The sequence below is a fragment of the Oenanthe melanoleuca genome, chromosome 2, assembly GCF_029582105.1.
Source record: "Oenanthe melanoleuca isolate GR-GAL-2019-014 chromosome 2, OMel1.0, whole genome shotgun sequence".
In the NCBI taxonomy this organism is placed as follows: Eukaryota; Metazoa; Chordata; class Aves; order Passeriformes; family Muscicapidae; genus Oenanthe; species Oenanthe melanoleuca.
In genome coordinates, this window is record NC_079335.1 from 146441692 (window position 1) to 146467350 (window position 25659).

The 25659-nt window shown below is 46.3% G+C and overlaps 1 protein-coding gene across 1 annotated transcript in view; it reads left to right on the forward strand.

The window, feature by feature from the left end:
- The window catches only part of WNT9A (Wnt family member 9A), a 62945-nt gene that overhangs the window by 16348 nt on the left and 20938 nt on the right, over positions 1–25659 (forward strand). Inside the window, exon 2 of the mRNA XM_056485102.1 lies at positions 17914–18173. Within this exon, the coding sequence (XP_056341077.1) occupies positions 17914–18173 (260 nt within the window). The remainder of the gene's footprint in view (positions 1–17913; positions 18174–25659) is intronic.

A 25659-nucleotide genomic window follows, 5' to 3' on the forward strand; every position in this document is an offset into this window, starting at 1 on the left:
TTCTGCCCCTTTATCTGCAGCCTGGGACGGGTTTCCAGCAAACACTGGGAGCAGTTGTTAGCGTTGCTATCCTTCCCCTCTCTCCTCTTGGCCCTTGGTCCTCCCCAGCTCGTGCAGCCAGCACTGTGCAGGACACAGCAGGGATAAACATCTTAATCTCAGGGATCCTTCCATCTGAATGTTTCCTGGGGCCCTCCTTCGGGCGGGATCAGGCGTCCCCGAGGTCGCAGCCCTGCCGCTGCTCGGGATGCTGGGCGTGTGTGAAAGCCTCAGCAGAGAGCCTGGGATGCCATCCCTGTTCTCCAAGGAGCATCTGTGTGTCCTCCTGGGCTTTGGACTTGGCTCTTGGAGCTCTGCCTGGCCCTGTTAGCCATTGTGATAGCGTTGCCTGGAGCGCCCAAATGTGACATGTAGCAACTGGCATTTTGGCTACACTGAAGTGTAAGATTTTTCCAGTGTAGGTTTATATCTGGTTTGTTGAGTTTTTTTTTTTCTCCCTCTTCTCTCAAGTGTGTGCTTATTACTGTTATGATTTATTTTCAGGCTGTAACTCGGGGTTTTATCGCTTGAAATGCTTTGGAAACTTGGAGGGCTTTTTTTTTTTTTTAAATTAGCAGCATGGCCTTCTTTACCTCGGAGGAAAATTTCAGGGTGAAGAATGCTTTTGATTCCCAAAGAAATTATGTTAGAAAGGTTTTCCTCTTATCTTTGTGTTCTTTGGGCATTACTTTCCTCCTTGGAGCTGCCACTTGCTTTGCTAAAGTTCACTTTGCTTCTTGACAGCTCCAGAATGGATTAGGGTTTGTTGCTGGAATGTCAACGTGGATATCCTTCAGCAGAAGGTTGGGTGGGAAGTCATGATCCTGGGAAAATGGTCTTGACTTCTTGCTTAAAGTGACACAGGGTGGAAGAAATAATGCAAAGAGTATTTTGATGACAAACAGCAGTATTTTTGTGCTGGGATGGGCTGTTCTTGCTCCTTCCATCCCAAGACCTGTAACAATGCAGTGAACATCTCCCAGTCTTTCCCTCCCTATAAAATGTGTCCCCACAATTTGGGTTTTGGTGTTTTTTGTTGCTGCAGCTGCCTGTGAGCTGAATGTTGTTGGGGCTCTTTCCACCACTGCTGTTTTAGGGATGGACAGAGGTAAACTGGAGGGATTCCTTTGTCCAGGAGCACAAATGGCACCTGGGGAATGCAGCAAAGTCAGTGAGCTCTGCTGTTCGTGTTGTCCACAAGTGTCCTGGTTTGGAGGACAGGTGTCTGCCAATAAAGGCAGCAGCTTCTCTCTGAAATGCAGAATGTAAACCCCCTTCTTCCAAATTATGATAATTTTGAAATTAAGGGGCTCTCAGGCAAAGATAGGGGAATTAGGAATAACAGTTCTTTACTAGGAAAATTAAAATAGAAATGCAGTATTACACAGAACAATCCCAAACCCTGCCAGAGTCAGAATCCAAGCTGACACCCGTCAGTCAGTCAGGGTGTTGGCACAGTCCCATTCAATGGTGGCTGCATCCTCCTGCAGGGGCAGATGTGGTTCAGCTGGAGCAGTGCTCCTGGAGAAGGTGCAGTTTCCTCTGAAGCTCCAGGGATGATGTGCAAAGGTCTGACTTTCCTCTGGAATCCAGTGGAAAGAAGGTGCCTTGGTGTCTGAAATCTCAGTTTTTATCTGGGTAGGAAAGGCTTGGCTGCTCCCCTGGCTGGAGCATCTCCCAGTGGGATGATGGAATTTTATCAGTCATGCCCTGGGACTCACTGGCCATTAACAGGAGATATCTCCTGGAGGGAGGATGGGCTGTGGGAAGATAAAGATGATTGCCCAGCTGGTTTAAAGATGGCCCATGAGCAGATAATGTGTGCCAGGAGATCAGGGGCACTGCCCCAGCTGGGTTAACAGATGGGACAGAATCCACATTTCTGGCCACATCAACCCAGCACAACAAGAATTGAGGTGTGAGAGCTGCAGGTGGGATCAGGAAATGTGGGTCAGGGGTGCTGGATGCCTCCCCAGCCTCAGGGGGGTTGGGCAGGAGGCTCTGGCAAGGGGGAGCCCCCAGGGCTGGGCTGGGACAGGGTTCCTGACTCGGGGTCAGCAGGAAAGTCTGGGCTCAGACAGAGGGGCTGGGGAATGTGATCCCAGCTCCCAGGAGCTGTGTCTGCCAGGCCGAGTTTTGTCACAGAGCTCTTGGGTTTCAGCTGCTGCTTCAGCAACGTGGTTGTGTAGGATTTGCTTCCAAAGCTGGGAATTCTCGTTTGGTTTGTCCAAGAAACCAAAGGCAGGTTTCACCCTGGGATCTGTGTCTGCTTAAACTCCAAACTTCCTTGAATCTCCTGATTTTCCCTTCAATTTACATTAATACCCTTCCTTATAAATACATTTTGCCACAAGATTCAGGGGAAAAAAAAATGACTCAGGCTAAGTTGGAGTGCAAGCAGGGCTCAGACAGATTTTAATTTCTTTTGCTCTGAATTTTCTTCATGTATTGAGTGGGTGTCTCTGGTTTTGCTTATCCTCCCTGCTGAGGAGGTTTGTTCATAAGCAATTTTTATTTGGGAATATAATCTACTCTTGCTCCAGTGTCATAATTAATATTTTTTTTGAGATTTTTACTCTATAGCCGATCACCTTCGTGACACTTGGAAATTAATTTAGATCCTTCTGGTTTTATTTTTTGAATACTTTTAGCTTATTAACTCTAATTCTGATGGGCTCCATGTGCCCTGTATCCTCCTGGGAATAATGACTCAGTCTCCAGATCCACAGGAATAGGTGGGATGTGGGATTTGTACAGCTAAGCCCACGTGCATTTTGGAGACAGATGGAAACTCCATTTCAGGCTGGGGCTGCTCTGCTTGTGATTAGCTCTAATGAGCATCTGTTGATGGAGGAGCTCAAGAGGGTTCTCAGTGTTCTTTATCCCTGCTTGGGTTGGAATATCAAGAGCTGAACTGAAAAGGAGGGTTCAGGTTGTGAAGATTTCCAGCAAATCTGTCTGAATATGGAGTATACCGAATGTGGGAGTTTTAATCTTTATTTTAATTTTTATTTCCCTTGTTGTTGTGTTTCCATATCGGACAAATTCCACCTGTGTTGTCAAAAATATTCACTTTTTGTTTATTCACACCCCAGGATTCCCCTGGTGTGTTTGTACCCTCAGGTACAAACTGGACTCCCTGGAATTTGCTTGTCCCTTGTAGTGCTGGACACAATTCCTGGCAAATCCACGAAAAATGAGCATAACCACCAAAGTGAATCCAGCTGTAATTTGTGCCAGACACCTTTTCCTGCACAATTACTGCTAATTAAGAGCTCACAGTTTAATTTGGGAAGCTCCAGAGGAGAACTGAATTTCTCAGTCATCCCCTCCTCTCCCTGCCATGGAATTTTGTCCCGTGATTCCATGTGAGGTTTGTTCTGCATTTCCTCACCTCTCTCGGTGAATGGGCAATTACTGAATATTTCTTTTCTGTTCTCATTAACTGCCTGGCCCCAGGGCTGATTTAGAACACATTATCCCTGTTCTGTATTCCATGGAAAACACATTTGGGTCCTCGTGGGTGTTTTTAAGGTGCTGTCTGAGACAAGAGCTCAGAGAAAGCTGTCAAGAGTCCACTTACTCCAGCATCCCTCCTAGTGCTGAAAATCAGATTTCATTACTTTGGAGTACTTGGAATTATCACAGGTCATCCTATATTTGCTTGTCACACCAGGGAAACCTAAAGCCTGGAAAATGAGGAATACTGATGGCTTGGGAACAACTGTGAATGTTCTTTCCCTGAATCTGCCTTTTATTGTGGCACTATGAGAATGAATTTTAATTCTCAAAAAATGAGTTTGCTCCTCCCATTTCTCACTGCTTCCTTTCCCTTTAGCTGTCCTTTGGGAATTAAGATGGGAATGTGGAAAAGGATTCTGCTCCCTTGCAGAAATGGCCATTTTTCTGTTTTTAATGGAACTGATTTCCTACTGCATACATAGAATTATGCTGATGTTTCCTGGCCCTTAAGTGGCTCAAATAGAAGTAATTTGTCTGTAATGACTTTGTTCCTTTTGCTTCTTCCACTCCTAGTTCCCAAAGGAATTCACAAGGAATAATTCAGACCCCAAACTTTCAAATCTCTTCATCTCTTTCACAGATGGATTCTGTAGCATTCTGGGTTTCAGAGGAATTTAGGGATGTAGATGTAATAATTCCTATTAATGCAGGAATTATTTCAAATGAGCTGCCAGCTAAATACCTCTGAATCTTTGGAAAACTGATTGTCCTGGATTGGGAATGGATCCTGCATTTTCAACACAAGCAATTCCTGTTGTGAGGCAGAGCATCCTCTTGGGTCAAGGCTCTGTGCTGAGTGCAGAAATTGCACCACATTTTCCCAAATGTGGCCATTATTGGGATTTCCCTCAGCTGGGGCTTCTGGCCTCACTGTAGTTTTTCACAGAAACCTAACACTCTCCATGCAGCTGAAACTCAACAACCTTTGAAAGGAAAAGATTCAAACCCTTTACTGGAGATTGGTTGGGGAATAAACTCCTCCTTTCTGAGGTCTAAAGAGTAAAATTAAGACAGGGAAATCATGGAATCACTCAATGGTTTGGATTAGAAGGATAAAGGATAAATCACCTCAAGCCACTGCTCTGGACACCTTCCACCATCCCAGGCTGCTCCAAGCCCTGTCCAGCCTGGCCTTGGACATTCCAGGGATCCAGGGGCAGCCACAGCTGCTCTGGGAATTCCATCCCAATATCCCAGCCAGGAATTCCATCCATCCATCCATCCATCCATCCATCCATCCATCCATCCATCCATCCATCCATCCATCCATCCATCCCTCTGGCAGTGGGAGCCATTCCTTGTGTCTTGTCCCTCCATCCCTTGTCCCCAGCTCTCCTGGAGGGTACTAGGAGCATTTTCCTTTCTCCTTCAAGTTCTTTGGGACTTGGAAATGCCCAGTGTGAGATACTGAAAGGAGCCAGTGTTAGGCCATGGCAGCTTTACTGATCTCAGTTCTGGTCAGCAGGTGAAGGTACAACATCATTTTTTCTGGGTAACCCATGATTGGCCTGATCTTTTTTTTCTGGGTAACCCATGATTTGGGTTGATCATTTTTCTGGGTAACCCTTGATTGGGTTGATCATTTTTCTGGGTAACCCATGATTGGGCTCATCATTTTTTCTGGGTAACCCGTGATTTAGTCACTGTATTTCTGCCCTGCTGCTTTTCTGAGCTGTTGATGTGTGTTTTAGGAAATGGGAACTTGCACAGATGGATTTCAGGTGCTTTGGATGATATTTACATGCTGAGTTAACTCTAAACCTGTGGACACTCTTCCCATGAGAATCTTCCCTCAAGTTACTTCCTCTTGTGTTTTCTTGCACTTTTTCATTAGAATTCAAGATTTTTTCCCCTTTAGCTGCAGGCACCAGGGATGCAGAGGAATAACACAGTGCAGCTCTGTTGTAGCTTTTGTTGGGACTTCCTTCTCCAACACGCCCAACTTGAAAACCAAATTTTTTTTATTTTTTATTTTTTTTTTTTTTTTACCTGCTGCTCCTGAGGTCACCTTTTTTTAGGCAGTGGTTACAACTGGAGCTGCTTCTTGGAACTGGGGTGGAACAGCCCCAGGCTGATGAAGGGTGAGTCTCACAGAGCAGCTCTCAGCTCCATGAATATGGATGCAGCTGTGGCATCCCACAGCTTCACCTCCAGCCCCAAAGCCAGGCTCTGTCCCCCCAAAAGGAGCCCAAAATCTCCCAGGAACAGCTGCCACATTCAGGGGGGATTGGGCTGGCCAGGCACACAGTGACATAATTTGTCTTTGGCCTCTGTAATCTTTCACCCCTTCCACCATCCAGGCACACAAGAGCCGATTCAATTCTTAATCTTGGTGGAAGGAAACCACCTCGTGGTCTGTGTGTTTGAGTTGCTCTAAATTGGGATGGCAGGAGCTGCTGAATCTGACAGCTTTGGGCTATTTTAGGTGGTGAAAATCTGCCATTGGCACTATGGGAGGCATTTATAAGTAACAAGCTAATTATGTAAAATGCACACTGTCCACTTGTTAAGATCTTCTTAAAGTTTCATAATCTAATCAGAATTTGCTATGTATAACACTTGGCTTGTTGTCCTCCCCCCTGCCTTTTTAATGCCACTTTGTGGGGTGGGGGCATGATCAATACAGGAAGGAAATTCTTTCCTTAATACTGGTTGGTGGAGTGTGCCCCACGTGCTGCTCTAATACAAGGCACAGAGGATTTTCCTTTCAGTTCCTGAGCACAAATGCATTGCTTTGAAGTGGATCAGAGAGCCAGAGGCTGGGTTGGGACTTTTTTCCACACCTCCTGCTATCCCTGGTTATTCCAAGCCTCACTCATCCAGGGATGTGGTGCCTTACAGGGAGGAATTTCTTCCTTATATCTAATCAAAACATCTCACCTTCTAAACTAAAACTCTTTCTGCTTATCCTATCACTGAAAAATGGCTCTCCCTCTTTCTCTGATTTTTTTATGGATGCTGTGCTCTGCCCAGCAGCACTCAGAGAATAAAACTGTGGCTTTCCCTGGCCTGGAGTGTTTTGGTTAACGTGGCTCTTTGTTCAGACAGATTTTATGTAGTACTAAAAAAACCCAGGTATGTGCTGAACTCAGCAAGTATCCTGAGGGTGTTCACCTGAAGTGCTGGCCAGGGTGGGTCTGGCTGAGGTCCTTGCCAATGTTCTGTAGTCAAGGCACTTTCAGAAGGGAGCTGAGGTCTGTTAAAAACACCAACATTGATATTTGTCCCCTCTGATTAACCCCAGTCACAGCATCAGCTTCCCTCCCACGAAACTGGGCCTGGGCTCAGGCCCTGGAGGGAGCTGAAGGAGCATCAGGAGGTTGAGGGCAGATGTTCAAACTGTTCTTTCCTTTTGCTGGGACAAGCTGAGGTGTGCAGGAGCAGGTTTTGGGGGCTGGGGGAGCCCCAGAGGGATGGATGGATGGATGGATGGATGGATGGATGGATGGATGGATCACCCAGTGCCCCTGGGTCTGGAGCAGAAGATGGTTTGTGGTGTTGGTGACTTTCCTGGGAAGCTGCTCCAGGTGCAGCAGCAACAACAGATTCCCCTGCACTGGTGGCTCGTCCTCACCTGAGTGTGAAACCGTGGCCAGGGCTTTGTTTAGCTGGAGGTTTGGCCATTGAAGTGTCATTTGAGGCTTGTGAAGCCTCAGGACTGCAAGGCTCCTTCAGGAAACCATTCACAAGACTTTTGCCATCCCTTTTGTCATGGGATGGATTTCCTGCAGGAGCTTTTGGGTGTCTTCCTGCTGAGTTTTGTAAGGAATCAACCTCTGTGCTCACAAGGATTCCACTCCCTGTGCTGGGGCTCGGGATGAGGATGAACTTCCACCTCCCCATCGTGCATCCTGCTCTGCCCAGTGCCCTGAAAGTTTGTTTTTTCACCTGTTTAGTTTTGAAACCTGCCACGAGGATAATGTGACATGAGAGTGGAAAAGCTCTGGGGGCTGTGCAGGGGAGGAATTGCAGCCCTGTAAACTGCTCCCAAAATAGCTGAGATGATGTGTCAAACTGCCCAACCATCCCAACCCTCCACGAGCTGACCTCCCAGGGATATCTAATAGGGGCTGTGATGGTCTGAGGGGAGGGGGAGAGGATCCCCCTCCTCCCTGAGCCCACATGCCTCTTTCCAGAAGTTGTCATTTATCCAGGATTGACCAGGAGCCAGTCTGTGCTTCCAGCTGGGACCTCCAGCTCCTGTAAAACCAGGGCTGGCCAGGGAGGAAGAAGCTCCAGTTGGTTTTTATTCCAGTTGTGTGGTTTTTTTCTCTCTCCAGTTGTGTGGTTTTTTTCTCTCTCCAGTTGTGTGGTTTTTTTCTCTCTCCAGTTGTGTGGTTTTCTTCTCTCTCCAATTGTGTGTTTTGTTTCTTTCTCCCGTTGTGTGCAGTTGGTTTTTATTCCAGTTGTGTTTTTTTCTTTCTCCAGTTGTGTGCTTTTTTTCTTTCTCCAGTTGTGTTGTGTTTTTTTCTTTCTCCAGTTGTGTTGTGTTTTTTTCTTTCTCCAGTTGTGTTGTGTTTTTTTCTTTCTCCAGTTGTGTTGTGTTTTTTTCTTTCTCCAGTTGTGTTGTGTTTTTTTCTTTCTCCAGTTGTGTTGTGTTTTTTTCTTTCTCCAGTTGTGTTGTGTTTTTTTCTTTCTCCAGTTGTGTTGTGTTTTTTTCTTTCTCCAGTTGTGTTGTGTTTTGTTTCTTTCCTCCAGTTGCGTTTTGTTGTTTTTTTTTTTCTCCAGTTGCGTTTTCTGTCCAGGTGAACTCCACCAGCTCTGTGCTTCCCTCGAAGGTTTCATTTCATTTGTGCTGTCTGGAGAGTGAGTTTGATTTTCCCTTCAGCTGCTGTGTGTGCCCAGGGATGTCTGCAGGCTGCCCTGCTGCCAGGCTCTGTGCTCTGTGGCAGTGCAGAACAGAGCAGGCAGTGTTGGGATGGATCTGTGTGTGCTGCAGGTAAATGGAGTTCTGCCCTCCCTGGCTGTGGCAGTGACCCTGCCCATGGCCCTGGAGCCCTGGGAGCTGTGCCCAGCATGGCAGGAGCTGGGATTGCTCCCACCCCATCCAGCCACAGCTCCCATGGACACCCTGCTTTTCCAGCCTAGAGCTTTGTCACAGCACCTCTCTAAATATTTGTTTAAAGCCATTCCCCCCTTGTCCTATTCCTTTCTTATTATCTTGTAATTTATTATTATCTCATCTCTTTCTTATTGCATCATAAAACATCTCTCTTTTCTTTCTCTTTTCTTTCCCTCTTTCTCTTTTCTCTTTTCTCTCTTCGTTCCCTCTTCTTTCTTTTCTCTCTTCTCTCTTCTCTCTTCTCTCTTCTCTCTTCTCTCTTCTCTCTCTTCTCTCTTCTCTCTTCTCTCTTCTCTCTTCTCTCTTCTCTCTTCTCTCTTCTCTCTTCTCTCTTCTCTCTTCTCTCTTCTCTCTTCTCTCTTCTCTCTTCTCTCTTCTCTCTTCTCTCTTCTCTCTTCTCTCTTCTCTCTTCTCTCTTCTCTCTTCTCTCTTCTCTCTTCTCTCTTCTCTCTTCTCTCTTCTCTCTTCTCTCTTCTCTCTTCTCTCTTCTCTCTTCTCTCTTCTCTCTTCTCTCTTCTCTCTTCTCTCTTCTCTCTTCTCTCTTCTCTCTTCTCTCTTCTCTCTTCTCTCTTCTCTCTTCTCCTCTCTTCTCTCTTCTCCTCTCTTCTCTCTTCTCCTCTCTTCTCTCTTCTCCTCTCTTCTCTCTTCTCCTCTCTTCTCTCTCTCTCTTTTTGATTTGATCCCCTTGGAGTCTCTTCATCCTTTTGGGCTTCACAGCACTGGTGGCATGGAGCCTTGATGTTCAGTGATGTGCACTTTGGAAACAGGGCTCTCTTCTCAATGTCTGCCACTTAGTATTGTTTTATTTTTATTTTTTTTTAATGCCTGGTCTGAGTCAAAAAAGCAGAGTTCTCCCTGGGTTTGGTCAGGCCCAACAGCTTGAGCTGGAGGGATCCAGAAGGATGGGCAGGAATGTTTTGGGAACTGGAATTATCCTTTTGAAGGAGTGTCCTTACCCCCTGTGTGATCTTTGCTGATTCCTTGGTAAACCTGCTGGGATAAATAAACAGCAGCACAGGGAACAAACATTTATGGGGTTTTTGGGCCTCTTTGTTTAGATTTCAAATTCCAAATATCATTTATTCTGTGCAGCTCTTCCCAGATAAGGGAAGCTGGTGAGAAAGAACATGAACTTGGATTTTCTTTGCTTGGAAAAGAAAATCAAAGTTATTTCTGCAGGTTTCTAGATGACATTTTGGCTTCTAGGAATTTGGGATTTGTGGTAGGAGCAGCTGGAACAGAATTTCCATGGGGCTCAAGTTTGTCCCAAGAAACTGAGACCACTGGGCCCCTGGGCCACTTCCTTTGGTCTCCTGTCTTTAAAATGTTGGATAAATTCTTTTTTTTTGGTGTTCTCTCATGTGATCCATGGCATTTGTGGTCCTTTCCTGGTGCTGAACCCACCAAAAACTGTTCAAAGCAAGGCAGGGATGGTGATGTATATCTTCTGTAAGTGGTATCTAGAAATGTCCTTTGTTTTCTGTGCCATTTTAGGCTCAATTTTATTAAAAATCATCTCACCCTGTGCCTGAGCATGAATTTCTCTGACCCTGTGTCAGGGATGGAGCTGAGATTCTGGGATGAAAAGATATTCAGTAATGTAAAAAAAAATAAAAAAAAAAAAAAAATCCCCAAACCCACAAGCTATTCCCCCCTCCCCCCAAAAACCCAAATAAAAGCCCCAATATTCTGAAAATCTGTCTCCTTCTGGGTTTTTTGATTTTTTTTTTTTCCCTCCCTTCTATACCATGTGGAGTTAATGGGTTAAAACATTAACTTTAATTTTCTTCTGTGGGTTAATTCTTCATCTTCATTTCCCTGCTTCCCTGCACCAAAACTCCCAACTCCTTGAATTAAAAAAAATGAATTAAATAAAAACCATCAGTGGCAGGAGCTGGGGTTTGGCTTGGGGGTCCAGGAGCTGTCCAGCCAAGGAGGGGACATGGGGGATAATTCCTGCCACAGGGGCACAGCTAATGCCTCTTAAACCAGCAGTGCAAGCCCCTGCTGCTGCCTGGCCCGTGCATTCCACTGGCACTGAAAATCCTTTGTAAATCTCCCTGATTGCTGCTTCATTCTTGAGAGGATGAAGGGGAGAGGAAACAACTTTTCCCTCCCCACCCTCTCTCTCTCTGCTTCTTGTTTGTGGACAGAGTGGGTTGTTCCAGGGGAATTAGGTCTTGGGGTTGAGATATTTACCTAAAATAAAATGTATTTTGCTGTGATGGTGCTGGAAATTTCCTGAGTAAGGTTTGGTGTAAGAAGAGCCTTGTGGTTCAGGTGCAGCACCAAAGACCCAAAATTGATTTTTTTCCTCTGCTGTGTTTGTTCCTCCTGTCTGGGGAAGGGAAGGCAAATCCTTTGGGATGTAATTCCTGCTCTGTGCAGGGCTGGAGGATGCTGCAGCAGCTTGGAGGAGTTTCTTGTGGCCAGAAGAGCTGTTCCTCATGGCACCTCCATCCCATAAAATCTCTGCAGGGATGGGAACATCTCCAGCCCTCCACAGCTGGATTGAGTCACATCTTCCCTGCTCATCCACTGAGAGATTTTTTTTTTCCTTTATGTCACTTTTTTTCTCCTTTTTTTTTCTCCTTTTTTTTTCTCCTTTTTTTTTGCCCTCCTTTTTTTTTTCCCTCTTTTTTTTTTTTATTTCCCTCCTTTTTTTTTTTTTTTTATTTCCCTCCTTTTTTTTTTTTATTTGCCTCCTTTTTTTTTAATTTTCCTCCTTTTTTTTTTTTTCCTCCTTTTTTTTTCCTCCTTTTTTTTTCCTCCTTTTTTTTCCCTCCTTTTTTTTCCCCTCCTTTTTTTCCCCTCCTTCTCTCTTCTCCTTCTCTCTTCCCCTTCATCACTCAGAAGCTGATCCAAGGACTTGGAGAATTTCCCTCTACCCTAAAATCCCAGAACCTTGCACTGGCAGAACCTTTGCTCTCCTTTGGAGCAGGGCTGTGGGGTTTGGCTGTTTCCCACCTGGCTGCTGTGAGGTTGGGAGGCTCCATCACCCCAAATTTGGTTTTTTGGGAGGGTGTAAAGGTGTAGTGCTGTGCTGGGGGCTGTGACTGGTGCAGAAGCTCCAGCTGAGGTTTGGGTACTGCTGACTAAGCAGGAGAGGTTGTCACCTCAGGAAAAGTCTGGCCCTGCTGTTTGGGAGGAAGATAAGGATCAAAACAGGCACTGGGGGTGATTGTGATGGGAATTGCTGGGCTGGAGTTTCCAGTTGCCTCTCTAATTTTCTCCCACAGCAAGGCACCATTGTCCAGGGACAATGATAGGAGAGGTGAGCCCAGGGCAGAGCTGGAATGGTCCTGAGAGAAGAGAGCTGGCAGGAGGAGTGCTGGAACTTGCAAAAATGAGTTTTAACAAAGCTGGGTCTTGATTTCTAGCTGGGGTTCATGGCTTGGATTCCCTCAGGCTGGGAAAAACACTTTTTTTTCTGTCACCTTCCATGACCTCCCAAGGTCACAGAATCCTGTCAGAGGAGATCACTGGGAAAACTGCACTGGGAAGGGTTGGGGTAGAAGTGGAGAATTCTGACAGAGCAATCCTTCTGAGCACTTGCTGAGATTTCACTTCGGAAGCTGAGGTTTGGGAAATCCATTGCCTGATTTTTATGTAATCTAAGGAGATCTGGGATATTTCAGAGTTTAGAGTTCATGTGGCCACTTAAAAACACTTAAAAACCCAAACACAGTAAAAAATCAGGATGAGGCGGTTGAGCCTTCAATGTCCAGCTCTTCTTCCAGATACCAAATTTTCATCCCTCACCTTGAAATTCAGATGTTTTTCTTTGACTTTTGGGTTTTTATACTTGAAATATTCCATAGCCTTTGTGGGAGGAGGAGTGTGATAAATCAATTTAGGAAAGATTCACGGTGTGTGAATGTGATGATGGGGGGAGAGAGCAACTGGAGGTTATTAAATTATTAAATAATAATTAAATAATAATGCCTGGTGTCCAGCATAACTCAGACTCCTTGAGCTACAATCATTAATTTAAGTGTTGTAGTGAAGTTTTGAGCTCATATTGTCAGTTTTCCTTTTTTAAAGTGGTGGAAAGAGGGGGGGAAAAAAAGGGCTGAAAATGTGGCAATTCCACAGAAAAAAAAATTAATGTGGAAAGTGGAACCAGAATAAATTCAGTCATTGTGCAGATGGACCAAAGAGGAATTTTCCTGGGAATAGCAGAGAAGACAGCTCACCTTGGATCCCACCTCCAGTGGAGCAGCTCAGGAGTGAGGGTGCACTCACAGGTCTCTGTGGGTGCCTGAAATCTGCCTCAGCAGATTTTTTGCTCAAATCCCCATCAGGAAAGTCCCCAGTTAAAGCAGGGAAAATCCAGGGGCACTGGTGGGAGTGTGAGCTGATGAGGCCAGGAGAGCTCCTGAGATGAGTGGGAGGCAGGATCTGCCTGGAATTGCCTCTTGGAAGGGCAGTGAGTGGTTTCATGATGTCACAGATAAATCTTGGTGTGGTGGCAAGGCTCTGCTTGGGATCTCTCCCAAATCCTTGGGTGGTTGAACTCCAGGAAAAAAAAAAGTAATTAGCAATGTCTGAGATAAAAGTTCACAAGCAAGGAAGCAGGGTGACAGCAATAGTGTGTGCAAACCAGCTGGGTCTTGTTTTTTACATCAATTAATGATAAACCTCCTGATTTCCTGGCCTCAAACTGGTGGAACTGGGATGGGAACAGCACAGATGGTGCTGCAGAGGTTCCTCTCAGCGTGGGGGCAGCCAGGTCCTTCCTGAGCTTTGGATGTGCACTCAGAGCAGAAATTGGGCAAGATTAGGTCAAAAAACCCACAGAATATCCTAAGGAAGGGTTCATCAAAGTGCAAAGTTGTGCAGCAGAAATTCAAAATTCTGAGTTTTACAAACAGTCCCTTGACTCTGGAGGTTGATGTTGCTCTGAGAGAGGCTGGAGTTGATTTTCAGAGAGGTAAAACCTCTTGCAATGAGCTGTTTGCTCTCTCCAGGTTCCTGGTGGACACACACACAATCCTTTGGAATCTTGGAATCCAGCTAAAAACAGTTTGGGTTAGAAGGAACCTGAAAGATCATCCAGTTTCAACATTTTTCCACTCAGAGATTTCCACTCCATCTCCCACTCAGCCCCTTCTTGGAGCAAAAAAACACAATCCCAGAGTTCTGGCTGGCAGTTTAATCACAACAGTGGTGTGTAAAAAACAAAGGAACCACCCCCCTACACCCCCTGAAAGGTTTCCTTGGGAAGAACAGCTCGGCCTTTGTGAGGAGCTGAGAAAGAGTCCGACTGACACCGTTGCCTTACAGGACCTGGCTCAGCCAGGGTTGCATAAAAGGGTTTTATGGGATTAGGAAGGTTCCCTGCAGCAGTGGGGCAGCTCTCCTGCCTCTCCCTGGCCTTTGGTGTTGGTGGAAAGTGCCACCTCAGCCCTGCTCCCTGTTCTGGGATGTGAGGGTCCTGGCAGGGAAAAGGGAAAAGGTGTGTGTGTGCTTCTGCTCGTCACCTGGCAGAGTTTCTGCTTGCTGGTGAGGGAAAACCCCTTTTTCCACTCCATTTGCTCCTTGTCTTGTTCCAGGGATGCTTCTGATGGGCAGACCTCTGTTTGTCATGAGTTTTGTGGCACTGTGAAGCACCATGAGTTCTATTTCCTACCCTCTGCCAGTCCCTGGGTGTTTATTTCGTGTGTGTTGAGGTTTGCTGGAGATGCACACCATTGCTGTCAGCAAGTTTTGGAAGCTGATCTGTGGGAAACTGTAATTTTCAGTATCCCAAAGCCAAGCACCTGAGGGGGAAAGGTGGGAAGAGGGTGAAAATCAGCAACTGCCCTGCAGGAATTTTGGCTGTAGGATCAATTCCCATATCCCTCCTCACTCCACGAGCCACCTGCTGCAGGATCCTTGGAGATTTTTCCCAGCCCGTTTAGGTGAACAATGGAAAGAGAAAATGGGGAGGGAGTTTAGGAAATGCTTTGATGCCTCCCTCCCTCTGCCTTGCCAGTGAGGGTCTCTTGTGCCAAGCATGGACATTTGCAGAAATGAACATTTAGAGCACCATGAGAGCCAGGAATGAAGGTTCTGGAGTTTTTGTTACAGGTATTTGCTCCTGGGAGTTTTGGCTAATGAGGCACCAGGGCTGGGTGATGTCCCCTCTCCTTGGGGAGCAGCTGGGACAGACCAAAAATGAAAGGGTTAAAATATGCTTCAAATAGAACTTGCTGTTTGGCTTTTCAGATTTTTTTTTTTTTCCTTAATTATTTTTTTTGGGGAGAGCAAAACTTAAGGGAAGATATTTTTCCATGTTTCCCACAAATCACTCTGTGCTTTTATCACTGCAGGATTTTTCTGGAGATACCAATCCCTTTGATTGTTACTGAAGGAGAATTTTCCTGCCCATTTTTGTTGTAAAAATCTCACCTCAGCCATTTTTGCTCCCTCCCTTAGATGATAGCTGATATTAAATCACCATCAATGCCTCATAGTGACTGGGTCTGTACTGGATGTCCCTGGCTGGGGCTCAGCTCAGGATTTTCTGCCCACTGTGCACCAAGGCTTGGGAGTTAAAGCATCCCTGAGTGCCTGCTGGCAGGAGGCATCCCATGCTTAGAGAGAAATTATCATTAAAAACAGCAAATCCCTGCTCCTGCAGGACAGGTGGGGCTTTAAAGGGTTCCCAGCATCCCAGCAAAGGGGGTGGTCCCATCACCCCATTTTTCCCAGTGATGTCTGAGCCCTCCCCAGTGCAGGACTGCAGCATCCCAGTGTGTTCCCAGTTCTGCATTTCAGCCATTCTTCCTTTTTGGCTGGGGATTGTATCCCCAGCTCCTGGGACAGCGATTCCCATGGTGTGTGTGTGTGTGTGTGTGTGCACTGGCACCTGGCAGGGCCAGCAGAGTGGGGACACAGCCTGGCCACAGCTCTCTGAGCCCAGCAGATGTTCCTGCAGCCTCTCTGCCCCTGGGGCTGGTGCCAGCCTGGTCCTTCTCCAGCAGCTCGTCACTTGACACCGGGAACAGGCTGCTGGCATCTTCTGCTGCCCACTCTGCAGTCACAGAAGGCAGGGGAGGGAGGGGACAAGGCAAAGGGACACAGATTTATCTGGGTTTTGGGTTTTTTTTTAGGTTTTGAGCTCGTTCTGTCTTGTAAAAGCTTTTGGCAGCATCTCCTGGGAAGTGTCTCCTCTCTCCAGCCTCGGGCTGTGGCTCGCTGGGTTTTGTGTCAGGATCTCTTCTGCTGAGGGCAGGGTGCCTTTCTGTGCTTTCCCAGGGTGTCTCTTGGGCTTTGATGGGACAAATCATCCTCTGTCCCTTCCCAAGCTGGGTTCTGGCTCTGCTTGATGTGCTGAAGTTGTTTTTTTGTTTGTGCCCAGGACAGTGACAGTGGTGCTGGTGTGTTTTTGCCAGTTCCCCAAGTTCATGCAGCGAGACACCTGAAATGATTTCTTTCCACTTCTGGTTATAAACACAGTCCTGTGGTGGAGGTGGCCAAGGGTTTATGTCCTAACAAACTCTGTGAGAGCTGGTAGGGAGCATAAATCCAAATATTTCCTTTTACCTTTTTCCTGCTGCCACCTTGCACACACACACTGTGAGGAGCCCACAGGGATGCTCAGCCAGGAGATCCTGATCCCACCACCGACCCCATTCCTGCCACAGACTGTATTTCCTGGAGCCCCAGGATGGTTTGGGTTGGAAGGACCTTAAATACCTCTGTCCTGGTTTGGGGCAAATTTGGGAGAAACCCCCTGAATGGGGTCCCTCTAGGAAACAGATTCAAGCAGTCCCTCCCCCAGCTGGTCAGGGAAATATTTCCTCAGAGAGAAGTGAATTGGTGAAAGGCTGTTTTAAAGTTGGTAAACTGACTGAGTTGTTTTCTGTACGTTTTCAGTGTGAAAGAAAAGAAGTGTGTGGAGGGAGAAGAGTGGTCTAAAGTTTTATTCTGAGCTTTTTTTTTTCCTTATAGTTTCTAGTAATAAAGTTTCTCTTTGTACCATTTAAAGTTAAGCCTGTTTTGCCTTCCTCCTAATCCTATCTCACAGTAGGAGAATTTCACAGAATTCACAGAATGACTGGGTTGGAAGAGACCTTCAAGACTGAGTCCAGCCCAGCCATAACACCTCAACTAGACCATGGCACCGAGTGCCACATCCAGACTTTGATTTTTAAACACATCCAGGGATGGTGACTCCAGCACCTCCCCAGGCAGAGGAGGCTCAGATTGGTGAACCAAAACCACTACATTAATTGGTGTTTCCGCCTGGTTTTGACCTGGAACCAGGACAACCATCTAGATCCAAGCCCCTGCCCTGGCTGGGGGATTCACCAGATCAGTTTTCTCAGGGTCCAGCCTGGCCTTGGACACTCCCAGGGATGGTGCAGCCACAGCTCTCTAAGCAACCTGTGCCAGTGTTCACAGGGGAGACTCTCTTGCAGTAATTTTTATTTCTCTTCCCTCACTGTGGTGCCCCTGTGTTGGAGTCAGTGAGTCAGGGGACTCTGAATTCTTCAGAAATCAGAGTGCAGGGATTGAAAGCCTTTGGATGGATTGAAGTATATTAAGCCACTCACACATAAAATAGATGTTTAAGTTAGTAACTCTTAGGGTGAGTTCTAATGCTTTTAGTGAGTGAAAGGTTTCAAATGCCAGAGTAGCAGAGCAAGTTCTAGTGAAGGTTGAAACACTGATATCTTCAGCAAGAGACTCCAGGCCCACAGTTGTAGACAGGACTTAGATATAATAGAGCTGTAGAAAGAATATTGCTTATATTTCTTAGAACAAGATAGGTCATATTGATGCTTTGAGGTCTGAGTTTTCTGTTCTGCTTGGGTGTGCTTTTCTGTTGTGCTTTAGGGTGATAAAGACAAAACAGTCTGATACCAGCTGTGATTCAAGGACAGTATCTTCAGACTTCAAGTCTAAACAACGTGAGGAGGATGACACCTGACAATTTGAGACTATTAATTGGATGGTCGACTCCTGTATGCAAATGGACTGAAGTCTATAAAAATGTAAAATCATGTGACCAAGCTCTCTTTTACTTCCATCGTGGAGCCACTCAGGCAGGGCAGGGGCCACACTGTGAAGTCCTTTCAATAAATACCCATTTTACTTCCCTAACTCTGTGTGGTCTCTGTTCCAGCTCCTCAAGGCAGCAGTACGCGTAGTTTATACCTAGTGCCAAGAAATTAGGATTCTGATAGGTTGAGGAGTGGTGGTTCGAGCTTGTTGGGAAAATCCTACATAAGAGTTAGTGTTGAGGAGAGAGAATTCAGAGGAACCCCTGGCTGACTGATGCTCCACCCGTGTTTCTGCAGGCTGACGGGGAACGAGCCGCTGACCATCCTCCCGCTGACGTCGGAGCTGGAGGAGGCGGCGGCCAAGGCGCACTACAAGGTGTGTGACCGCCTGAAGCTGGAGAAGAAGCAGCGGCGGATGTGCCGGCGCGACCCCGGCGTGGCCGAGACGCTGCTGGAGGCCATCAGCATGAGCGCCCTGGAGTGCCAGTACCAGTTCCGCTTCGAGCGCTGGAACTGCACGCTGGAGGGTCGCTACCGCGCCAGCCTCCTCAAGAGAGGTGGGTCTGGGGCTCTGCCCCGCTGCTGTGACCCGGTGCCTAGAGGTGTAAGGGGTGTCTGACCCTTCCCAAGTCCCTGTCCCGTTGGCACAAAGTCGTAGGAGCCTCTTCCCTCCCTTATCTCTCCAGTTACCTCGTGTCACTGTCCCGTTGCACAAAGCTGTAGGAGCCTCTTCCCTCCCTTATCTCTGTTACCCTAACCTCGTGTCACTGTCCTGTTGGTACAAAGCCAAATCTCCTCCCTTGGCCCTTCCCTAGAGAAGTCCGTTAGCTCAGACCCTAGCCCTCTTTGTCCCCTGAGTCATCATGCAATAAACCAGAACCCTGAGAAAGACAAAGAGCTTCTTTTGGATTCCTTGCTTTATCTAATGTAACAAACTCTAGCTCCCTCTGAGTGAACAGCTAGGAGGGAGTTACAGTTTGCTGCACCCGAGGTGTCTCCTTAGAGCTGACATCACCTCAGGAGGACATGTAGGTGATCTGGAACCCAGCTCTTCCCACTGATGAGAGACTGCAGGAGCTTTTCTTGGAGGTTTTCATGGTTGTTTATTGTTCCTTATCTCAGGAATCCTTTGTCCAGAGAACAGCAGTCTGCTCGCCAGACATCCAGGGCAGAATCTGCCTGGTAGAGGCAGGACTTATCTTTTATAGTCTAAATTACCTACTAGGTATTTACAATTATTTTCCAATATATCTTTGTTAAACTGTCCAGTTTTTGTCCCCATCCAACCCAAGAGTGCCATCATGTCACCCAGCATGGATGACATGGAGAAGAAGGAGGAAGAGGTTCCACACCCCAAATCCTCCATCTTGGCCACGAGCCCCTTAGTATAAACATTCTAGAAATCTGCTAATTCTACATTCTAACAGTCTAATTTACACTCTGTTTATTTTTGCAGCTTGCATTTCTTCTCTCAATGTTGGTAAATTGTTCCAAGGAGCTCAATCCAGCCCTGAGACACCTGGGTCTCATTGGAGGGTCTTTGGGGACTCCCCCAGGGGGGTCTCAAACCTCCCAGGGAAGCCAGAGGAACACTCTGGGCTCCCACAGGGGTTCACTGCCCACAGGGTTTTGTTGGAACCCACAAACCTGGGGTTTATGAGCTTTCTGTGCTTTCTGGCACTGGCACACTGTTGGGAAGGATGAATCAGGAAAAACTTATAAATAAGATTGCCTAGCTTGTTGGAGTCCAGGATGTTCCCCTGGCTTTCTTTGGTGCTTCTAGACCCCCCTGGCATGGTGCCCAGGGGTCCTGGGGGCTGGACTTGGGTCCCTGGAGAAATTTGCCAACATTGCAGGAAGAATTACCAGTCACAAAAAAACAAGTAGAGTATAAATTAGGCTGTTGGAAAATAGAAAAGTGAATTTTAGAGGTGTTCATATTAAGATGGAGGATTTGGGGCGTGGTATGCTTCTTCCTCCTTCTTCATGCCATCCATGCTAAAGTGCCACGTTGGCATCCTTCGATTGGATGGGGACAAAACTAGACATTGCAATAAGATTGAAGTGTATTGGGAATTAATTGTAAGTATCTAACACATAATTTAGAGTATAAAAGATAAGTCCTGCCTCTGCCAGGCAGATTCTGCCCTGGACATCTAGCTAGACAAATCACTGTTAGCTGGGCAAAGAATTCCTGAGATAAGAAATAATAAGCAATCCTTGAAACCCCAGAAACCAGCCTTCTGCAGTCTCTTATCAGCAAGCATTGGGGAAAACCTGAATTTTAGACCACCTTCATGTCCTCCTGAGGGGATCTCAAGCATAAAGAGACACCTTGGGCTGTGACACCTAGCAAAAGATTTTGAGAATATGGAAACTATAAGTGAGATTGAAATGAAAGCCATCTTTGAGGTACCAAAGGTTAGTTACTAAATCACTAGAAGACAATAGGATGGCCAGGAAAGTAATCCCCTCTTGATAGAACAATGGTCCAAAGGTCAGAGAAGACCCTGCTAGCTTGGCAGATGGGGTCCAGAGAATAGTTTTTTGGGGTTTAAAGTATAACACATTATGTTAATGTAATGATTCTTATGGGCTGTATGTAAATGCTATAGGATTTGTATCTTGGATTATATTGGTTAGTGGAAATTAGAATATTCAGCATAGAAGAAGATTTATTGTATTGTAAACAGGAAAATCACTCTCTTACTTCCTTCTCTTACCACTCTCTCACCTCTTGGAATTGTTACTACCCCCCAATCTCTCTCTGCCCTGCTTCCAGCTGTGGCTGGCAGCTCCCAGCAGGGCCCTTTTTACCCACACCTGTGCAATAAACCACAAGTTTCAAGACCTGGCTTATACAGATCTCTCAGTCTGTAATTTAATAGAAAAAAAAAAAAAAAGAAAGAAAAATAAAATACATGTAATAGTACAAAAGAAAAACCACTGACAAAGTCAGAATACAACCTGACACCCCACTAATTATGGTTGTGGTAGCAGTCCAGATGGAGTGATCTTGTTGAAGCAGTGATCCTGTAGGAAGGTCTGGTTGCTCTTTTCCTCTAGAAACCAGTGGGTAAGGGATGCCTTGGTGTTCCAAATCTCAGTTTTTATCTGGGTAGGAAATGTTTGGCTCCTCCCCTGGCTGGAGCATCTCCCAGTGGGATGATGGAATTTTATCAGTCATGGCCCATTAACAGGAGATATCTCCTGGAGGGAGGATGGGCTGTGGGAAAGATAAAGAACATTACCCCACCTGGTTTAACAGCTGGCCCATTAGCAGAGGATATCTCCACAGAGATCAGGATCACTGCCCCGCCTGGTTTTTAACACATGGCCCATTAGCAGAGGATATCTCCCACAGAGATAAGGATCACTGCCCCACCCGGTTTCAACAGATTGTGATAGAATCCAGACTTTTGGGCACATCTTTACATTGTAACCTAGGACACTAAGATTCCCCTCTAATGTACAACCCTCCATTTTAATTTTTAATTCTTACAGAATTCATAGTTTTTTCCCCCATTGCTTCTTTCATCTTTCAATATCCAATTTCATTTATCAGCAAACCTACAGTTTGTTTGTAAAATATCTTTTTCCATTCATCCATCAGTGGAATCCTTCCCATTGTTTCTTTTATCTCTCAGTGCTGGTTTGTAAAGCCAAATCCATTCCTCTCACCCTGGAGAACACTGCTTTTCACCTGAGGGCTTGGAGAAGGCTTCCAAATTTGAGTGATGGAGTTGGAGTCATGGGTGTGTAGTTGAAATAGAAGTGGACATGCTCGAGGCCAAGCTCAGTGGGTCATTAAAAAACCTGTTCTAATGGAAAGTGTCTCTACCCTTGGCAGGGGGGCTTGGAACTCAGTGATCTTCAATGTGTGATTTCACATGGTGAAGAGTTTTGAATTTGAGTGTTTTTTTAAATATACTAATAGGTATGGGACAAGATGGAGGGTTTTGTGTGTTGTTTTCTTTCTATCTTCTTTTTCCTTTTTCATGGTTTCAGGCAGTAGTTTCTGGTTGGACAGTGCTGCACTGAGGGTCACAGGAGTTTGGTTATTGGGTCAAAAGTATAAATACTATAAGTGTTAATTCTCTATTGGACTGTTTGGCTTTAAGAGACCTTGTAACTAGCTAGGTTGATCTCCATTTTGCTCACTTTTAGCTGGTAGCTAGAAGTGCTGCAGAACTCTCTGTACTTTAGATAAGATTTAATAAACAGCCAAGTCTGAACACAAGAAATTAGTCTCCTTCATGTTTTTAATCCTGGCTCTGGGTGAAGACAGAAGAAACTGCAGACAAACCACTAATTAAGTGGTGCAAGTACCACCTTTTCAAGTTTTTATCTTCTTTTTTTCTTTTTGTAGTCAGAGTTGGGATTAAAGTACTAGAGACGGAATTTCGTGTTTGGACTGAGATGTTTATTAATTTTTATTTATAGTACAGTGAGCACTATGGCACTTTCAGTTAACAAGCTAAAAATGAAGGAATGGCGTGATCTTTTAAAGCCAAACAGTCTAATTAAAGTCTAACACCTACATTTTTATTTTACTTTTGACCTAATGACCACACACCCATGACCCCCAGTACAGCATTTTCTATTTAATTAAAAGTACTGCCTCTACCCAAGAAGAATAAGGACAAGAAGGAAGAAAAACGCCCTAAAATTTCTATTTTGTCCTGTACCTATTACTATATTCTAAAACCCCTAATTCCAAACCCTTCACATGTGATACTACACTTCTATTCCAGCTACAAACCAGTGATTCTAGTTCTGTCATTCAATTTTGGAAGCGTTCTCCAAGGCCTCAAGTCAAAACCAGTGTTCTTTTGGGGATCAGTGCCTGACAGCACAGAAAATTCAAAACTCCCAGGGTTCCAGCAGCTGGCCTCCTCCCCTGCCCTGATGTCAGTCTGGGCCATCCTTTGCTGGTGCTGTTTGCCCCAAGATGCACAGAGAGTTCTGTGGAAGGCTGGAGCTCATCCCTGGAAGTGCAGGGCAGGCAAAGAATGTGCTAATGGGGGTAATTTATGGGCTCACCCCTGCCTGCTTCCCACTGCTGGCCCTGGCTGCTCTCCTTGGAGGCTGGAGGTGTTTGTGCAGGTCTCTGCAGCCAGGAGCTACATTTTGTGCCCATTCCTGCTGGAAATTGAGCTGCTGCTGGAGGAGAGGGTTGGGGAGCTCTCAAAGCTGTCCCCTCTTTATTATTTTATTCATTTGTTTCCTAATTATTTTTCCTATTTGTTATGCCAGTCTGTCAGGAAAGAAGTTGAGAAAATGCCTTTTTTTTTAAAGAAATAAGGCAAATCAGGCTGTTCTGTGCTGTTCTTTTAGAAGGGGGCAAAGGGAACCCTGTCATAGTACAGGACAAAACCTGCAAATGTCTGTGTGCTGTTACTGCCATGGATGTGAGCAGTGGGTGATTCCCACCCCTCTTCCCAGCAGCTCAGGTGGAGATGGCCAGGAGTTAGGAGTATTGGAGGAGAAAGTGATATTTTTATTTATTTTCTTTGTACTACCACGTATAGTCCAGTTTCTTCCTTCCACCCTCCCAGTAAAATCCAGTTCTTATTTCCAGCCTGCAGCACCATTTTACAGACAGCATGAGAGGGTCTCCAGGGCTTTAGTGACTTCCAGAAAGTGCCACACTCAGCAACGAGCCTGGACCTGGAAAAGCCAGGGTGTGAAGTCTCCAAAGATAAGAGCAGAGGCTTGCAGGGCTAATTAGTGAGGAGGAGTAATTCAGAAGCACCAGGGCTTAACTAATGCACTGTCACTGGCTGGTGGAAACAAGGAAAGTCCTTATGAAACCCAAGAGGTCCGGCCCGAGCTGCAAGACATTTAAAAATATCCCTGCATGCCAGAGGAGTCCCTGGATTAGTGGTGCCTTGGGGAAGCCAAGCACTTTCTCATGCTGACACCTGGAGGCCACAGCTCGTTCCTTCAGACCTGCCTGTCCCCTGGCCAGAGTTAAAATCCCACGGAGACCCCCCCAAGGCAGCCCTTGTCAGGGACCCAGGTGATAAATGCGAGCTCTGGGGGCTGCAGGGCTGTGCTGCTGTCTCATCCTGCCGTGCTTTATGTCCCTGCAGCATCCCTGCCCTGCCCCAGTGCTGTAAATCCTTCAGCTGCTGCTCCCCAGCAGTAACACAGTGCCCTGTAAATCTTTCCCCTCCTCTCCAGGAGCTGCTGGTTCCTGGTTCAGCATTGCAGCAAGGGGTAGCCCAGGGCAAAGGCTCACATGTATCACCCACCAGGGCACAGCTTTCCAGATTCATCGCTCAGGGCTTGTGTCATCTCCTCCAGGACTTTGCAGGGAGAAAGGAAAAAGGGGGAAAAAACCCTTAAAACTTAAAAGTTTCTCCCTCTGCTTTTACACTTAGCTCTGGCTGCTGGTTTGCTGCTTGGGCTGATGCAGCCCCGTTTCTTAAAATAACAGAGGATTGTTTAAGGGACTCGTTATCCCCTTTGGATACTCGTGCACAATTTTGGAAATGGCTGAAACTGGATAGCCAGGGCCGGCAGACTGTCAATGCACTGGGGCTTAGAATGCCTGCATTGATTTAAAGCTCATTATCTTGTTACAAAATATCTTGGTGCAATCAAATAGTGCGTGGTGGAGATGGCTTTAAAATCTGGCCAGAGCCAAATGTCACATGGAGCTCGTTGGGAGCTGCCTGTGGGTGAGATGATCCCGGTGCTGATGGGCTCCGGGAGTTTGGAAAGCTTTCACTGATTAATCAATTAAGGCTGAAGTGTGCAAGGCCAGCTTGGATGGGCTTGGAGCAATCTGGGATAGTGGGAGGTGTCCCTGCCCACGGCAGGGGTGGCACTGGATGGATCTCGGGGTCCCTTCCAACCCAAACCGTGCCATGATTGCAGTCTCAGACCTCCAGGGTTTGCACACCCCATCCCACTGAGGATTCTCTGTTTCACACTGGTACCTCTTCATTCTGTGCAGCTGTGGCAAGAATTCTCCAGCCCAGCAGCACAGAGGCTGGGAACATCTGTCTTTGGTAGTGGCATCCCTCTGACAGGCATGTGGGCAGTCTGACCTGGGGTGTCCCCCTGAAAAAAACAGTCTATAAAGGATGAGAGATGCTTAGAAGGCATTTTCTGCTCAGAGGAGTGATCTGGATACCCCTGAGTTTCTGTTGTGTGAATTAAGGATTCTCTCTCTGCTCCCAGTGAAGTATTTGCAATGCTGAAGGTGTTTCTGGGCTGTCAGAGGACATGGTCTGACTTCAGGGAGAAAACAAAATTTGTTATTTTAACTCTCACCTCTCTTTGCAGGGTCCTCATTGAGTGTAGAGGTGAATCCTTTTTATTTTAATGTTGTTTCTAGTGAGGAAAAGTTCCTGTTCTCCTTTTCCAGGTGAGCAGTAGAATGATTGGATAATTCCTGCCACAATCTGGGAGGAAGCAGAACCTCAGAACCCTGGGGAGGACCAAACCTCAGTCTCCTGGGCTGGATTTTCATCAGTCTTCCTGCTCCTGGGAGTGTTTTGGGGAGGCAGACTCTGGGAATGGCCACATGAGTTTGCTTGGAGTGTCATGAACCTCCCAAGGAACAGTTCCAAAAATGACCTGGCAGTGTCTCTGCCTGTCCTTGGTTGACACACCAGCTCTCAGATATATCCACTACTGTCACCATCCACTTGTGTTATTTTTGAGTGGGGGATTTCTTGAGTCCCATCCAAAGCTGGTCTGGAATTGCATCTCAAATATGCAGTCGTTTACAGCTTCCATAGCTGCAGAATGGGCAGCTATAAATACTGCCATGTTTGCTTTTTATTTCTGGCTTTTATAATTTGGATTGAAACCGTGGGTCCCTCTGGGTGTCGTTTGCCTGCTGGGGGAGTGGATGCTGTCACATCCCTGCAGGTGAGTGTGGAGGTGTAAAGAAAGGCTGTGCATGGAAGGTTTGAGGTGTAAACTGGCTTTTTTTTTTTTTAGTGAGGTGCTGCTTTGGGTGACACATCTGCCCTCCAGCTCTCAGGTGTCTTCTGTCAGCAATTCTGCTGGTCTGATTTGATTTGA